Raw genomic sequence first — 18235 nt, forward strand, 5'->3', positions numbered from 1 at the left:
AGACATTTCTGTTGAGAACAGCAGCCAGCCATAGGAAGGGGGAGAGAGATTTTTCAGAGGGAACCAGCCTTTGATAAAGAAATAAATTCAGTGCCAGAAGGTATCGCACACTTCCACTTTGGTCCATCAAAACTTAAGACCTTTTTTAGAGTGAAATTAAAGCCAGCTCGAAATATGGATATGCAGAGTTTTTTCCACAGAGCAACTTTACCAGGGATGAAGAAATGAGGAAAATGCCTGTCCTAACACACATTGCAGAAATTTAATATACAATCTCAGAATGTGGATCAAAGCCTGGAATTCCACTACTTTAAAAAAATACAACTCACAGAAGTATGCAGAAACAAGGGATGCATTGTATTATATATTATATTGTAGTAGAAGTGCATTATAAGCCTCATAGCATCTCTGCATGCCTGAAATATTAACAAGACCATGTTCCTTATGTACTTCAAAAATGTAATCTGAGTACTCAAAAAAAAAACCCACACACAAGTAAAATATGTTCTTTCTCTTATTTTTCTACCCCTGTTATTGTTCAATCACCTGATTTTGAGACTCCATTCACCTGACAATAAGTAGCTATCATTTACCCTAGTCCTGGCTGTCAGAAAGAGTCATCTTTATCTTCAGAGAAGCAGGGATAATGTCTAATCAGTGAGTTATAGTTGAGAGAAATGATTCTAAGTTTAGGAAAATTGGCAGCTGCATTTTGTTATCAGTAACCATTATTTAGATAGCATTGCTGATGTGCGTGGCGTCATACAGACAAGGACAAAGACCAGGCCCTTGCCCTGTGGAGCTTACTGTCTGTATTACACAACTAAAATAGGGAGAGGTACTAGCATAATAGTAATAGTGAGCTCTAAGCACCACAGTGGGAGGGAGAAGAGATGACAAGAAAAAGGAAGACAAAACTTCCTGCGAGAGCAATACTGCATCCTTCCTCCACTGTTGTTTTATACTCAGCTCTGCCAGAGGGTTTTGTTGTTTCAAAATGCAGTCTGTACAGAAGAGGGAACAGATAATTCCAAAGAAGAAATCAGGAGAAACTGGCCTGGGTGTTTATAAGAGAGAGGTGGAGGGTGTTGACTGGTGACAAAGAGTTGGGTGTTTTGATGTGTCAAAGACACAGTGTCATACGAGCCACACAGGTGATGCTGTGGCAGGCCTGGCAGGTCCTGTCACACAAGCTCACGAGGCTCTGCAGGGCATGGAAAGACCCGAGGCTCTTAACTTGGTGTACTCAGTTAACATGGAGATTGTTCTCCTTCCACTCGCTCTGAAAAGTGGGCTCTGCAGCTTGTGATACAAACAACACGTTAACTGTAACACATCAGCTAAACCTACCATCTCCTAAAAACGAGCTTCCAAGTACCGCATTCAACAGACATACAATCCGTCCTTAGGTGCATGGTGCCTTATACCAACGCTTTGGTTATACATCATTTTATTATGAGGTCAGTTTGTGTATCACTCTTTTCTTTTAAGGCAATCATGTTGAAAATTAATACATGACAATCTGACTATAGACATAAAAGCACAGACTTAGCTGAGCTGCATACATAAAGCAAACTGAAGTCAGTACTTCAGAAACCCAGCCTAACCTAACACTAATCCTAACCCTAACTCCATCTCTAGCTAGATCAGAACATAATTTTTAGAAGGCTGCTAATATTACTGTATTTTTCCTTTGTCGACCCAAAGTTATTAGGAGGAGCCAACCATACTGGAGCAGAGATGACTCCATCTAATAGAAAACAATGGTACCACAGGACTACATTCATTACTGCATTGAACTTCTGAAAAGAAGGAGGCATCTTTTTTCTAGTATTTCACTCTGCTTCTGCTACTTAATGAAGTAAAACAGTACATATATTCCCCTGAACTGTCTTATTTCTGTAGACATTCATAAGATTGGTGCAGAAAAATGGAGCCTACCTGGCAATATCTTCTCAGTGGTATAAAGTAAAACTGATTAAGAGAGGAACATTCTTCAAGTTCCTAGAAAAGGCTGTTGGCTTCTTCCATTTATGATCAAAAAGATCCTAGAAAAAATATGTCCAGTCTTTAACGAGACTAGGAAATTGAAATAACCAAAATGGGATGTGATTGGTCTTTTGAATTGAGGTACCACCATTACTTGCTTTTACTGTTGAAACATTGTCTGGCTCCTAATGGCTTCTAACATTGTGTTCCTATCTACATTGATCATTTAATACTAGCATCTTCTTTCTGACAAACCACAAACACTTCCAAAACTTGACCTCTTCCCTTTATCGCTTTTGATTAAGAAGAGAACTATCTGCAGGAAATGCCCTACAAACCACAAAGGATTATCAGAAATATAATGATGAGTGATTCAGGGACTCTGTGGCTCTGCTTGTGTTCCTATAATCTGATCGTGATCACTCTTCCCTTCTCCGCCGGAGCTTTGCCGTAGTTTCTTCTAGTCGGCTTCTCCAAGCAGCGATAATGGCATCATCATCCATCTCTTCTTCCTCTTCTTTACGCATGCTTCGCCTGTACTGAGAGAACTGTCTAGATGCAAATCTTTCTTCACTTTGTTCCACTTTTGCCTCCTTCTTTCCATCCTCTTCAGACTTTGAAAAGCTCTGGGTGAACTTTCTCTTAGCTCCAAATTCTGACATGTCTGACCTGGCCTCCTCTTCACATGCCTCCACATGACGAGATCTAACTCGACTCTGTGTAGATGGTTCAGGGGATTCAGAGTCAAAGGATGGTTCAGGTGTTTGGCTGAAAACATGCAGCTCTGGGCTCTTTTCTCTGGAACTTGTTGTCTCGCTGACCCTTGACCTTGTGAACGTATACATCTTTTTATCCTCCTTTGCAGAAGCAGAGGAAAATCTTGACATGGTTCTCAGTGAATCTCCTTTTGACTCATAGGAAGAACAGCTGTCTAGCTCTTCTCTTTGGGATCTGGAGAATCTGTAACTGGATGTTTCAGAATCCATCTCTCTAACTTTGGATGATCTGCTATATTTCTCTCTAGCCTTCTCACTTTGATCATAGTATGATGGTGCTTCTCTTTCTGCTTTCAGGCTACCGAGCCACTTGGTAATATCAGTCTCTATCTCTGACTCGAGTGCACCTGTGTCTGCAGGCTGACTGGACAGATCAAAGACTTCACTTCTGTCAAGATCTGCTTGCAAGGGGTGCCTGTGGCTGTTTGTTGTACTCTCTCTGTCATCTTCTATTTCATTTTGCTCTCCTTTGGTAATCTTTTTTTTAAATAAAGTGCTGCGTTTATTGTCTCTGATCACCTTTTCAATTTGATAATCTGACATTTTCTCTCTCATTTCCATTTGCATCTCCTTCTCTTTCCTCCTGAGTTTCTTTAGGTCAACATCATCAGCAAAGAGGCTGTACAGTGGCTTGCTTGTCTGTGTTGTCTTCATGTTTGAACTAGTCCCTTCTGTCCTTGCACTCACTGAGGTATTGCAAGACAGGACAGACTGAGACTCAGCCCTGTGCATGTCCTGCTGGCGAAGCTGAGAGGTAGCAAGAGATGAGCCACTCTGAGCACTGAGAAGAGAAACCTTATCATCATCTACACGCCTGCCAAGGTCTCCTGACATTACGCTGGAGGCCATTGCAGACGATGGACGGGACAGCATCATGATCTCATTTTGCTTTTGAGCAATGGTTTCACTGACCACGTTAGCAATCCAGTTCTGAATGCTTGCCATGGATATTGTGTCACCTGGGCCAACTGGGAGACTGGGAAGGGGTATACTTGGCATCTGAGGCTGCATTGCCCCCGTGCTGCTCCTGGTCTGTGATAAAGATGAATGATTTGTCTGCATGCTCAGTACAGAAGCTGCATCCTCAGCACCGCTTGCAGAAGGTGTTGAGGGCCAGAAAGCTGACAGTGGGATACTCCCACTCATCGTACTGTCTGTCTCCCAGCTGCACATGGACTGGCTTTCTTCTAAAATTTTCTTTGAACGTTCAAGGAGCTCTATACGCCTCTGCTTCTTTTTAGCTGAAGCAGAATCCTCACTTTTGGCAAACTCCACAAATTCCTCCTTGCTTTCACTGCCCACCTTTTTCTGCCGCTTCATTTTCCAAGCCTGGTAAGCAGTCAGGTTAATATCTGACAAACTCTTCCCTTCTGTCCCCTCCCCACCTGCCTGACCGCCATCTTCTGCTGGAGATGGTGCAGACGATGATGATGGTTCTAAATCCTTCTTGTGGAAGCCAAACTGGATCCTCTTGACCTTCCACCTTTCTAGAGGAGTTAACTTGTCTTTGTTCTTTTGGCAAAAATTGTAAAAGGAGCTACAGTCTGAAAACACACTCTCCTCATCCACATCCCTCTCCTTTCTTCCTGTTTCTGGGGATTGTCTCTCCCCACAATTTTTATTCTTAGAACGATACCTCTGAGCAGCTTCCTTCTCAATCTCCAGAAGCCTCTGGTTCCACATGTCCCAAGTGCTCTCTGAAGACACAGAGCCTGTGCGGCATCTCATCCTGCTAAAGCTACTGGCTTCCAGCTGTTGTTTTAGGGTTCGGATCTCAAAACTGCTCACGCTCTCAACATCACTGAATTCACCTGATGGGTAAGGTCTTCCTCCCATGCTGGAATCTCCATCCTCCTCCCTGGGTGGACCCTCCATATGGTATTTCTCATTTCTACGCTGCCAGTCATGGATCCTCTGTTCCACATCCTCCTCAGTTTGTTCCCCTTCCTGATCCAGAAGCTTTGGAGATGTTCTTCTTCCATGGTTAACTCCTGGTTCCTTTGCAGGCAGGCCTTGTTTCTTCCTCCATTCCTCATACAACTGTTCCTCTTCCTCCTCACTGATGAGGGTGGAGTGTTTGGAAACCCAGCTAGTTTTTTCCATTGACGAAGAGCTCATAAGACTACCCAGCAGGCTGCTGGTGTCCTCTTCTTCTACTGTGATGGAGTGGGCTTTGGCTCCCATGATGCTTTCTGAGTCCCCAACTCCAGACAGCTGGGAGGAAGTCCCAGCATGGACAACAGGGCTTTGACTAGGAGTGACTTCTTCATCTCCAGTATGCTCCAACTCTCGTTCCTCCAACAATTGCTCGTTGAGCTCCCTTAGCTGTTTCAGAAAGCCATCGTTGGGGTAAATGGCACGCTTCTTTCTGAGAGTCATCAGAGCCTCCAGAATGGTCATATGGTGATAGATCATCAGGTAAGCAGCCACCAGCACAGCTGAGCGACTGATTCCCATTTCACTGCTGACAAGGATTTTGCCTACAGATATTGAATATAAAAGTAATTAGCTATTTCCAATAACATAGAGAGGTTGCTCTGATTTGTAGCACAAAAGCATTCTCTGAATAGTGTTAGACAGATTATTTGTTTCAGTGACTGAAACCAATACTAAATATTTGTTAACTTTATCTTAATACAAATCTAGATACATATGAATAAAAAGCACTTAGTTTCAAAAGCTGTGGGCAGGCTCATTTTAAAACAATCTAAATAATATTTGTATTTTCACCTATACACTTCACTTCCCCAAATAATCAAAAAGCTTATAATAGGTATTAGAAAGACAAGTGATACAGTATTCTTGACTTGCTGGCTGACTTAGGGTGAGACATTTAAGCCTTCCATGCTTCAGTTTCCCCATATGTAAAAAGGGAGATATTAGCATTAGCCTCCAGGAAGGTATTGGGAGGACAAGCAAATAACTTAATTTTTTATAAGGCACATTGTAAGAATTAAATACAATTTTATATTAATTTAATTATATTTTTGCCAGAATCCAGATCTGCTGTTTTGCAAGGTACACTCAAACAGTTACATGTAGACTGGCTGGAGGCCAGAGTCATAGTATATCATCTCAGAACAGGAAAACCAAGCAACTAGCAGAAAAGAGCTGATTTTGACTCTGACAAACTGATACAGCTGCTTCAAACTACTGGGACCCACTGTTCTGTAAACAGTGACTGCAAGAGCAAGAATCCAAGCTGAGGATCTGCTTTATTTCATGGCATTTACACAGAAACCACCTCTTGCAGAAAACTAAGCTTTGGCACAAAATAATTGTTTTTTAAAGTTACTTTTATAGCAAATGACAGTTAAAGAAAAGCTTGTAAATATGAAGAGAGCGTAAATGAGGCTTTGCTAGCCTGCAAATAACTGAAATTACTGTTTCTAAATGTGTGATAAACTCCAGTTTAATCAAACTGTTTGCACTGAAACTTAATGAAGCCAGTTTAAACACCACCTTTCTGACTGCTGCTATCTTACTGCAAGTATTTACCTAATGTGCCTATTCCTACAATCAAAAGTCTCAGTTGCCTTCTAAGCTTTTTAACAGCCAGTAAAGCCTATCTAACAGCTCACCAAAAGAGGGAGATCTCATTCCTCTGCTTTCTTTCAAGGCTCCTGTCTCCGTGTATCTTTTCCTGTGTCGGCTCTGGTACTCACCGGGCCCTTTAATGAGCCAGTTCAGCTCACTAACCCAATGGAAAACCATCTCTTCCCTGCTGGGCTGTCATTTTTGCTGGGTTAGTGAGTTGAAGGGTCAATGAATGCCAGCAGCTATAAGCATCTGTACTATGCCAGGGGTAGCAATGGGAGGTATGAGGAAGAACATAGATGGCTAGAGTGTCCCTCCTCGTGGTGTTGTTGGTGAGCTATTAAAATTGGCTCAACTTTTCTTCGGTACTAACAAAACTTCTCACTTTTCTTACTGTCACTTCTACTAGGAAGTAACCTGTTGTCTCTACAAAAATTAAATGCATTGAATACATATATGAAGAACATCAGTGATATCACTGATTGTGTTGTTCATTTTCATATTGAATTCCATAAAGATATTTCTAACTATCCACTGAAGCTGCAACAAAATGACCAGTATGCACTGGAGGTCCACAGAATAACAGGTGCCATGGAATTGGAGTCCAGCAAATTGTACAGTAGCCTGGGTGTAGACATCCAGGGGTTCAACTCAGCTGTTTGGATTGTTCTAGTAAATCAGCCTGTTCTTTTGTAGTAAGCATCCTGGCAAAACTGAAACTCACAGTGTACAGGAATATATCAATATATATAGTACTATATAATATCAATATAAAAAATATATTTATCGGAGCGGGGCTTCACGTCTTTGCAATAGTAGGGTGCTTTCAAAGCAGCTGAGGGAGGTGGCTTGCAGCCAGTCTGAGTCCGAAGACATGGGGCTTGCAGCAGGGGCTGCTGGGCTGCCTCCTCTCACTAGTTTGCCCCCTCCTGTTTTGAATGAGGCATGGCAGAAATGGGCAAGAAGTGTTGACCGTAACTGGATGCAGAGAACAAAGTATCTGCCTTCTACCCAATTACAAATGTGGCATTGGCTGTTTATCAGAGTAACACTTCCACGCATTAATTCCCAAGCATTCTGGAACCACTGTATCTTCTCCTCTTACCCCTGTAAGTCAGCAGTGCTTCGTCAAGGAACTCTGCAGCTGGGCGGAAGTGTTTGGAGATATCCATATCTGGAAAATCATCCACTTCAATGCCCAGGTATTGGATATTCAGACCATTGTAGAAACCTGGTCCTGTGTATACACCTGTACCATGAGCTGCGTTCAAGACGTGTGTGATCCCCAGTCTCTTCAAACGGCTTTTGTTCACTGCAACACTTCTTCAGAAAAGAAAAAAAGATATTAGATATCAGTGGTCCTATTTCGGGTGGGAAAGAAGCTGTCTGCTACAAGGTCTACAGAGCTCCCAGTCAGTGTTACTCATCCAACACGCAGCTCCACTCAGACCTTAATGTCCTTTGAGAGTTCTACAGGTATTTCTTTCCAATACTCTCTGGGAAAAGAAAATGAGAAACTTGCATTCACCAGTAGAGCTGCATGCTCAGTTTCCACTCCAGCTTGATTTTAAACTCATCCTGCCATCCTAGGTTCAGGCTGTTTACTTATTTCTCAAGTTTTATCACTCCGTAACTGATACTTTACACTATATCCCCTTCTAATTCTGTCTGGTCACTTGCACAGGTGTCTCAGACGGCTGAGCCACGGTACAAAAGACCTAGCCATTTCCACTCGATATTTGCTACGGCATTTCTTTTTTAATTCTCTTTTACATAACAAAGACTTTAGAGCCAATTTCAGGGCCAAATTCCAATCAGAACAATGTAATTTGGGCTCATTTGCCTTTTCCTTTCCTAAACTGTTGAAGCATCAAAATAGCACAGGAAAGCTGCTGATCCTATTGCAGAAGTATTTACTTTTCCGCACACAGAGATTCTTGTGAGCATATTCTGAAAAACACTTTGGGGCTCTCTAGGGATGAAAGGTATTAGATGCATGTAATACGTATTATACCTTCAATGGTTCCATCTGACCCTTCACTGGGAATCTCATGCAACTTGATGACAAAAGCTGACACTCACTTTTCTGCTATGAAGACATTAGGCCAGACTTCATCCACAGTATCCCTGGGGGTCTCCAGCCTGTCCTTCACAAGTGCCCTCTGCAAGTCCATCACACACGGCGTGTTAAACAAGCTGGTGTCATCAATCTTTTCCTTAACTCGGTTGTACAGGTCTTCCACCATCAGCTGCCGTGCAGACTCTAACATCCTGGGACACGCTGAATCTACCTTGGCGTCCTTTGTCTTCAGTTCTGTAATAAACTGACATTGTAACTAAAAGCATGTAAAAACAACACAAATATATGACCTGTCATTCTTTGTTCCTGGGATAAGCCTTGTGGCTTGCTTTTTTCCCAGTAACATCACACCGTCCTGTCTGCAATGCATGCATGTACATGCTTATCTAGTAGTCCCAAGGTAGATAGTAATGGGAAGAGCATATTGCACTGTCCTATCAGTCCAGAGACCCACACTGGCCAAAGGCCTGGGAGTTAAGGGCATGCTCATTCTAGCCACAGAAGAATGCAGTCACTCTCTGCAGCTTCCTGAGGAGGGGAAGTGGAGAGGAAGGTGCTGATCTCTTCTCCCTGGGATCCAGTGACAGGACGCATGGGAATGGTTTAAAGCTGCACCAGGGGAGGTTTAGACTGGACATTAGGAAACATTTCTTTACTGAGAGGGTGGTCAAACACTGGAACAGGCTTCCTAGAGAGACAGCCAACGCCCCATCCCTGTCAGTGTTTAAGAGGCATTTGGACAATGCCTTTAATAACATGCTTTAATTCTTGGTCAGCCCTGAAGTGGTCATGCAGTTGGACTAGATGATTACTGTAGGTCCCTTCCAACTGAAACAATCTATTCAATTCTACTCAGTTTGTTGCAGCGAGCAACCAGCAATCAAACTGTATTCACCACTGCAGTACATGATTTTGCCACAGATTCAGTGAACAACTTCAAAGGAAGTCACCAAACCTTTCTGTAAATTGTTACTTCTTTGTGGTTTTCACCTCTACCTCAGGTGGGGTTTTCTCATGAAGGCTTTTTTATCATTTTAGGATCTCTGGATGAGAAAGGCAAAACAAGTGCAACTCAACTCTCTATTACTTACATAGTGCTTTCACCCTTCCTCCTCTTACCTTCATTGATTATTTGTTTGGCAGCCACAGCAGATGACAGATGGATTGGCTCCATGAAGATGCTCTCTGTATCAGTGTCCGATATCACTGAATACCTGCCAACAAACCACACTGCCTATTAGGCAATTGTTCTCTACTGGGATCCCATCTCCAGGACTTTAGCCCTTTTCACCCACTCCAGAAGAGAGCAGCAGGGAACTGGAGCAGTAGAAGGGAAGTCCCAGCTCTTCTCCCACCCCTCACCCCCACCCTGCTCTCCAGCACGGTGCTACAGGCTTCAAATATGCCTTGGTATCCAGTGTTTGCAGGATGCAGACAGGTCCCACGGGGAGGAGCTGCAGTGGACCGGGAGTGCAAGAGAATGGACTAGTGGAGGAGGTTTTGGGTAGAGAAAATCAGTGTCTGGTTTGAGACTGGGAAGGAGATGGATCACAAGGAATAGTCTCACAAGTAGCTCTCACTTAGACAGACATAAACATTGTCCTAACTAGAATTTATTGAAAAATTCAAACCAGATTATGCTAGAAAACTGTTGGGGTTTTTTTTTGTTAGCTAATTGCCAACAAGCATCCTTTGAGTTATCACAAGCTGCAATGCAAGCATTAAGATTGAAGCCTGTAAATCTCTCCCTCAGTGCGCAGTACATTGGTCACTTCATAGCATGAATCTGTGGTCAGTCTCTCCACTCACATAGTGTTGTCTAACTGCAGATCAGAAATAACTATGAAACCCACAAACATCTTTGAAGGGAGTTCTTTGACACACAGCATGATTTACATAAGTTTTTGTTAAGCAAAAAAGGGCTTCAATCTTGAAAACAAATATATTTCCATCTGGCCATGCCTGTACAGTCCAAGCAAATCTCTTCTTATTTAGACCATCTTAACAAAATATTTTACAGAGCTTTTTCCCTGATGCACACCCTCTACATTTCCTTCCAAACAGATGGTACAGATCATTAGGACAAATTTGCTGCCATCACAGAAGCTCTCTGGCAATGCAGGCTTGCAGTACTTGCAACACACTGTTTGTTTTTGTTTAATTAAAGCAGGAGAGGGAGGATGATTAACGTGCAGTCAGGGTGCAGCAAAGTGTCTGGAGAGCTAAACTGCTTTCATTCTCCAGAATCAAAATGGAAGGCACAGCCATCGGAAACCACTTAATGGGCTCGTCTAGGTCATTTAGTTGGGTTCCAGCACTTGTCAACCATGACTGAAAGTAATCCTTTTCTAGCTCTTCAAAGGAGTTTATGAGATGAGCAAGGGGAGTCTCAGTCTGATTTACAGGAGCTGACACAAATTTGCAGCTATGCCCTGCCTTCAATTCCTTTTGCTGTAAAGGTTGCCTCCAAGCTCAATAAAAAGATAACAGTTGGTAATAATCTGCCACCACAGCCTCAACACATTTTACCTGTAGCTACCCCAAGCATCTATGAAACACACAGGTGCAGAACTGCCCGGGTCTGGATGCTTTAAGGGCCTTGTTCTCGTTGGGAAGGGCCTTGCCATTTTCATCATTGCTTTTGGCATTGACAGCAAGAAAAAAAGGAGGGAAAAAAAAGGGGGAAGGGAAGGGAAGGCAAGGCAAGGCAAGGCAAGGCAAGGCAAGGGAATAAACTGAAGAGGTGCTTCTGTTCATTTTGAGTGACTGATGAGCAGCAGGAGAGTGATTTACCAAGTTCAATACATAAGTTTACTTTATGTGAGCTCAGTGAACTTCCTAAACAATTTTTAAATGCATGTAGTTAAATGAAATAGGCACTCTGTCTTCATTTTTCTGCAGTGCCCCACAGTTAATAGGAAACATTTCATAACCTCATACTTGTTGAGGGCCACTGGGGCAGGTTCTTTTCAAACTTGATCCCTACTCCCTGCCTTCAGCTAAAGCATCTCAAAGTGTACAGAAAGCCCTGCAGACCATTTTGCTCTAGGAAAAGAGTACAAAGGGAGGTATTTTTCCTTGTATTAGGAGAAAACACATCTAATCATGCTTGTTTTGCTTGAGGAAACTCAATTTCTGCTTGCGCTGTGACAGCCTCCTGTTCAGTGCCTGAAGCCTGTAGCTAAAGATGGCTCTGAACCAAACCCGAATCCAAAGACCCTCAGTCTTTCTGGGGCTGGGAAAGGCTAATATCAACATTAAAAAGTCCACAAGTCCTTCTAATGGACAGAAAGACGGGGCTGAATTTGGGAAGAGTTGAAAACCGGATCTGAAGTTTCACCATGGGAGTGGAGATGGGAGGATGACACAGGGAAGAGCAACGATACCACCCCATAGTAATGCCTTCTGCAATTTATCCTCTCTGTGTGTGCATACACTCTCAGCAGGATGGATTAATTAGCGCAGGAGTCCTGTCTCTGCAGTCTTTCTCCTGCTGGCGTACTAACCCCCACCTCAGGGAGGGGAGGGAAGCCCTGGGCTCCACGCTTGATGCAAGTGCCTGTGCGGAGAGGAGGTGGTAGAAGAGGAGGGAAGGCAAGCCGATCCACCGCATGCTACCAGGGGGCCATGGCAGCGCCTGCGGCAAGCATACTCACCGGCTGGGTGAGGGGCTGCGGAGATAGCGGGCCTGCACAGCCTTCACGTCCGGTCCCTCGTCCTCCTCATCGGGCACCACCTGCTCGCTGTCCGAATCTCTGCTGCTGGCCATGGCAGCTGCAAGAGGATCCGCTACAAGGGGAGCACGGCAGGAGGAAGGGCCATTATGGAGGTCTGCACAGGAGGCCATCCCCCAGCTGTGGGGCTGTGGTGGCAAGGGGGGGGGGTACGGCAGAAGGGGCTCCCACATCTTGCTCCCACAACCCCGCAAGCAGCCCTTGCCGCAAGCCAGCTGCACTGGCTCCTCTGCCAGGGCAGGGTGCCTGCCGTTCCCGAGGCCTCGTGCAGCTCCCTGGCTGCTGCCCAGCGAGCACCAATGCCCTTCTTGCCTGTGAGTAAGCGTGCAGGAAGGAAGGAGTGGCGGGGCAGAAACTCTATCCCCCCCCTGGCCGGCTGGCTCAGCCCATGTGTGGCGGCTGGAAGGAGCTGTACACAGCCAGAGCCGGACTGGAAGGAGCACTGGGGGAAGAAACATGAGACCTCGCCTCCCCAAAATGAAATGCTCCTAAAGCTCAAGGCCGAAGGCGCTTTAAGCCTCAGGACTTTGTCCTTGTAATCCTTTGTGGGGAGGCTGCCATGCCCGCCCTGGGTGTGGGAGAGCGAGGGGGCCATAGCTCAGTTAGGAGCATGAAAACACAGCAGCTGACACTTCCCTGGGTCCAGCCAGAGCGACTCCTGCCTCGCCGTGCCACGGCAGCCGGCGGCAGCTCCGAAGGGCCCCAGCCGCCGGCCTCAGGCGGGAGGACCGCGGCCGCGTGCCACCACCGGGGGTGAGGAGCTGCTGCCGCTCACGGGGCAGCAAGCGGGGAGGCAGGGGAGCAAGGAAAGGGCACTTACCCCCTGTGCCCAGATGAATCCTCCAGGGGTCCCTGCTGGGGACAGAGGCACGGCGAAGGAGTCCAGCGAAGAGGGCAGGAAACCTGGCAGGGAATGGTACTTGCGGGGAGAGAAATCAGCTGCCCCCTCTTGCTCTCTCTACGGCTTCTTCATCAAGGGGCAGGACAACTGTCAGCACCAAACCTTTATCAGCCTTCTAAATATAGTGTTGTCCTGACGCTGGCTGCTGGATTGCACGGGGAAAGAATTCAGTGCCTCATAGACGGCAGCTGGTCAAGCGCTTAACTCCTTCCCTGCTGCGGCCTGGATCCTCTGGCATTTCCCAGTTGCAGGAGGAGCCCAGAGAAGAGCCCAGAGCCAGTGAGGCTGGACCTCCACCTGCAGGGAGCCTCCAGGCAAGTGGGATCCCACCAGGTGCAATTTGAAATGCTGGTATCACCTCAGGATGAGCCACTCCAAGCTTAGCAGAAGCAAGCTACCTGTCAACTACCTGGACTTCTGTAAGGTCTTTGATATGGTCCCCCACAACATTCTTACCTCTAAATTGGAGAGATACGGGTTTGATGGATGGACTATTCGATGGATAAGGAATTTGCTTGATGCCTGCATCCAGTTACAGTCAAAGGCTCAGTGTCCAAATGGAGATCAGCAACAAGTGGTGTCCCTCAGTATTCCATATTGGGACCAGTACTGTTCAGTATCTTTATTAATGACAAAGACAGTGGGACTGAGTGCACCCTCAGAAATTTTGCGGATGACACCAAGCTGAGTGGTACAGTTGATTCAGTGGAGGGAAGGGATGACATCCAGGAGAACATTGACAGCCTTGAGGATTGGGCCCATGTGAACCTCATGAAGTTCAACAAGGCCAAGTGCAAGGTCCTACACCTGGGTTGGGGCAACTCCCGGTATCAGTACAGGCTGGTGGATGAATGGATTCAGAGCAGCCCTGTGGAGAAGGACTTGTGGGTACTGGTGAATGGAAAACTGGATGTGAGCTGGCAATGTGCGCTTATAGCCCAGACAGCCAACCGTATCCTGGGCTGCATCAAAAACAGCCTGGCCAGCAGGTCGAGGGAGGTGATTCTTTCCCCCCACTCCACTCTAGTGAGACCCACCTGGAGTACTGTGTCCAGCTCTGGGGCCCCCAGCACAAGACATGGGTCTCTTAGACTGGATCCAGAGGAGGGCCACCAAAATGATCAGAGGGCTAGAACACTTCTATGAAAAAAGGCTGAGAGAGCTGGGGCTGTTCAGCCTGGAGAAGAGAAGGTTCTAGGGATACCTTATTGCAGCCTTTCAGTACTTAAAGGGGATCTTATAAGAAAGATGGAGAGAAACTTTTTACCAGGGCCTGTAGTGACAGAACAAGGGGCAATGATTTTAAACTAAAAGGGTAGATTTAGATTAGATATAAGGAAGAAATTCTTTACTATGAGGGTGGTGAGACAGTGGAACAGGTTGTCCAGAGAAATTGTGGATGCCCCATCACTGAAGTGTTCAAGGTCAAGTTGGATGGGGTTTTGAGCAACCTGGTCTAGTGAAAAATGTCCCTGCTCATGGCAGGAAGGTTGGACTAGATGACCTTTAAGGTCCCTTGCAACCCAAACCATTCTGTGGTTCTATGATTGTACAATTAGCTGATTTTTGTTCTTGGAGGAGCTAGGACTGAGGTACACTCCGTCTTCGCTGATGCCTTTTCAAACAGGAAACCTCCAGTTCCCATCTCTTGACTCCTCAGCAAAGCTCATGGGCCAGGCTGGTCTGGGGCAGAACCAGATGAAAGTCTAAGTGCTATTTACCTGTACTGGGGGCTCCAGTTCTGAGTCATGCAATGACATCCCACTGTTGATTCCTTTTGCAAACAAACAAGCAAACAAGCAAGGAAGTGGAAAAGAGAACTGACCTATCTCATACCAGAGATACCTTTGCTGCTGGGCAGGGCCTGCATACCCCCCTTCCTTCTTACTTGAGTGCTGCATCCCCACATGGGATAGGGCCACATCTGTAAGGATGCCACATCATGGCAGGGAAGAGCTGTGAAACAGGCACTCAAGTCTTTGTGTGCTCATAGCCTAGACTTGTGTTAATAAAGTTACTGGGGTGAGCAAGTAGGAACAAGAGAAAGTGGTATATTGAATCTTGGGTGTCATATCAAGGGGAGAAATGGATTACTGATTACAAGTTTGAAGAGATCCTAACAGTTTCATGTACCAAAAGAGGATGAATTGTGTTGATCCTACAGCTGCATCCTCTAGGCAATGCCATTTTTAGCCACTTCTGCAGTGCAGTGCCACATGTGTTCTTGTTAATTACTGCTAATTGAGGCAGGGAGTGATCTAAAGAAGTTTGCCTATGAACTCCCTTATTGGAGAAGAGAGTTTTCAAAGGACCTAAATGTTGTGGGAACACGTATACCATTGACATCCCATAAAAACTGATGCTTTTAAGTCACTGAGCTGCTTCTGAAAATCCTGTTCATGAATCTTTAGGATACAACTGCAGCAGGGGATGATGGCTAGACCTGAAAGCCCTGCCATGCCCATCACAACCATTCACATGTAGAGATGCAGACAGGATCGCATATGTTGCAGAGTTGTGGAGAATACACAGGCAGCAAGCAGCCTGGCAGCTATCCCTCACTGCTTGTTACAAGGTGTTGCTTTATGGCATCAAGGTGACCATGCAGAACAGAAGCAAGGATGCTAGAAATCTTTGCTAATGAATCTATGCACATGCAAACATAGCAAAAAGTAACAAGCTGTAAGTGGTTGGGCATCTTTCATTGGTGATTAATATAACCATTAAAAGATGAACCCAAACTGAACATGGCCAGGTACTGTCCTCTTAGGCGGGAAAGATGGGATCTTGGTGGAAGGTTCCTCTTTCTCTGTCTTAACTTAACTGGAGTTACTATCATTTACAGTGTTAGCACTATGCTACCTATGCATTAATCCTCACTGGCTTTTATAGGTGAGCCTTATCAGAGTATGTATTTTTGGCAAGACAATGAAGCCACCCTAGTTTCATATTAAAGCTTTTCATGTCAATGGGAGTTTCATGTAAATAAGCTAATAATATCCCCTAAAAATCCTATATATCAGCAAAAAGATTCCCCAGAGCTGCAGCCATCAGCAAAAACAAGACTTCAAGGGTTTGCATTGCCCATGGGTGAGTGATGAAGAAGTCGATGTATGTCAGCCTATGCTAAGACATAGGTCTGTGTTAGCCCAAATAGGGCCATGGCAAAGCTTTGGCAGTGTTGCCCCTACTTATGGCAGTTCTTTTACCTGTGGTGCCAATGCCTGTGAGTTTTGGCAGCTCACACTAGACAGGGAAAGAAAGTCAACCCAGAAAGAAAATTAAAATATCTTAAAATTGCCAGCTGTCCCAGTCTTTCTGTTTGGGCAGCTCTACCGACTTCTCATAGGTAAACTGTACATTTGCCTCTGGCATTTATCAACAGCTCCTGAGTCCCACAACCAGAACTGTCAGAGAAAAGTGACAGGATATAAGTGCCTAAATACCTTTTCCAATCTAGGCCTAAATAACCAACAGAAGTAATAAATAACGTGCATCTAAACAAGTGTCTTAATATCAGATTTATGTAAGTATCAGGTGTTGAAGCATATGCACTCTATGATACCTAGGAAACCAGTCTTATTCAGCTAAGTCTCCAAAACAACAGAATATTATCAATCTCAGCACCAACTTATTTCCTTGTAATGCAACTGAGTGGCTGATAGGCAGGGTAAAACTGTTCCCACAGTGAATCATTTCCACACCAGTATTTCTGCACGGACACCAGATAAGGCAGCCTGTCCAAGTTATGGACTGTGAGGCGAGATCCAGTGCCTGTCCCTCCTCCCCAGTGTGGTGGAACTAGACACGTGTCAATATGCTTGGAGAGGATGCACCTTGTTACTTTTACAGTTAAATGACAAGTTTTTGTGAAAATAGTGCATTTGTTTCAGGGTTAAAATGCAGTGCTTAATCTACGTACCATCTCTTAGACAGTAATGTTACTAAGCCCAGACCTGCTTTAGGTATTTGAGGAACTATTGTTATAGGCACTGTTTTCAGCTTAACTCTGCAAGTTCTCTCTATTGTGGGTTTTTTACTAGCCAGTTGCTGAAGTTAAGAAAACAGACTAAACCCCATGTATTTCCACAAGCAGTGGGATTAACAAGCCTGGTTTCCAATGGACATGTATCCTGCAGCCCAGGTGAGCCAGCACAATAAACATCCCTCACGGAGCCATCAGCTCTTGCCCCTGTGACTACTCACTATACCGTATTTCCCTATCTGCCCGGCTGCGCAAGAGATAAGTCAGACCATGGTTAGGGGCATCAGTTGCGCAACCACAGATTCTTGGAATGGAAAACAATTATTAATGCCGAAGAGGTACCATTAATTTAGATTTCTCTCTTATCCCAGCTGATTGTGATTGCTGATTTTTATGAGACTGAAAGGAACTTCCCATCTTTAAGATTACCATCTGTCTGTCAAATGTAGCTGAAATCAGTCAAGTGGGTTTTGAAATTATTGGAGAGAGGAGAGGGAAGAGAGTTGTATAAACAATAGTGAAAGTCTTATTTCCGTGAAGGGGGTAATGGAAAGCTTACCAAGTTGGTACAGTATGTCAGGGACTGTAACCAAGTTCCTCCAGTGAATACTCAAAGCTGTTATGCAGAGAACTGAGAATTAACAGAGGAAGTATGGGCAGATGGTGTACAGTGATAGCATTTCTGTCACTATCTCTGTTCATCAGATTCAGTTAAAATATTAAATGGGAGCAAAATCAATAGTGTGGAAGCTAGAGTAAAGATCCTACATGTCTCTCCCTGGAGGCTGTGGGATAAAGTCACAAAGATCTTAAAGTCTTTAAAGGAGGTAAAAATTTAAGAAACTCATCCTTGTGAGGAACCTCATCCTTGCAGTCTCCAAAGAGGAGAAAGGAGACTACTGACCTTGCTCCAGTTTTGTTTACATCTTAAGTCATTTGTAGTTAGCATTTAGAGGTTAGCAAGCTGTTTTTGGAAGAAGGCTCTCCTTTCTTTGCAGGGTCCTTGCCATCTCCTAATGCCTGCAGCCTATCAAAGGACAAGATGCATACAGCAGGATGGATTTTTCTACTGGCTGTCCTCATTTGGAAGATTGCCAAAGAATACAGTTTCTGTACTCATGCGCTTTAATTTGCTTTGTGCTAACAGTTTGTTTGAAGAAAACTGAGGTATGTATCAAGCACGGAAGTATAGATTGTACTTTCTATCAGAGGGATTGGATTTCCAGTCACTCC

The 18235-nt window shown here is 44.8% G+C and overlaps 1 protein-coding gene across 1 annotated transcript; it reads right to left on the reverse strand.

The window, feature by feature from the left end:
* Positions 1 to 501: 501 nt before the first annotated feature.
* Positions 502 to 13108, reverse strand: STYXL2 (serine/threonine/tyrosine interacting like 2). The gene is made up of 6 exons (XM_030020618.2): positions 12937 to 13108; positions 12039 to 12171; positions 9502 to 9596; positions 8385 to 8616; positions 7408 to 7625; positions 502 to 5245 (listed from the first exon to the last, which is right to left on the reverse strand). Exons 2-6 carry the CDS (start codon positions 12149 to 12151, stop codon positions 2409 to 2411), a joined length of 3495 nt encoding a protein of 1164 aa, XP_029876478.1. The 5' UTR covers positions 12152 to 12171; positions 12937 to 13108; the 3' UTR covers positions 502 to 2408.
* Positions 13109 to 18235: the final 5127 nt, after the last annotated feature.

Source organism: Aquila chrysaetos, chromosome 7 (genome assembly GCF_900496995.4).
Source record: "Aquila chrysaetos chrysaetos chromosome 7, bAquChr1.4, whole genome shotgun sequence".
NCBI classification, from domain to species: Eukaryota; Metazoa; Chordata; class Aves; order Accipitriformes; family Accipitridae; genus Aquila; species Aquila chrysaetos.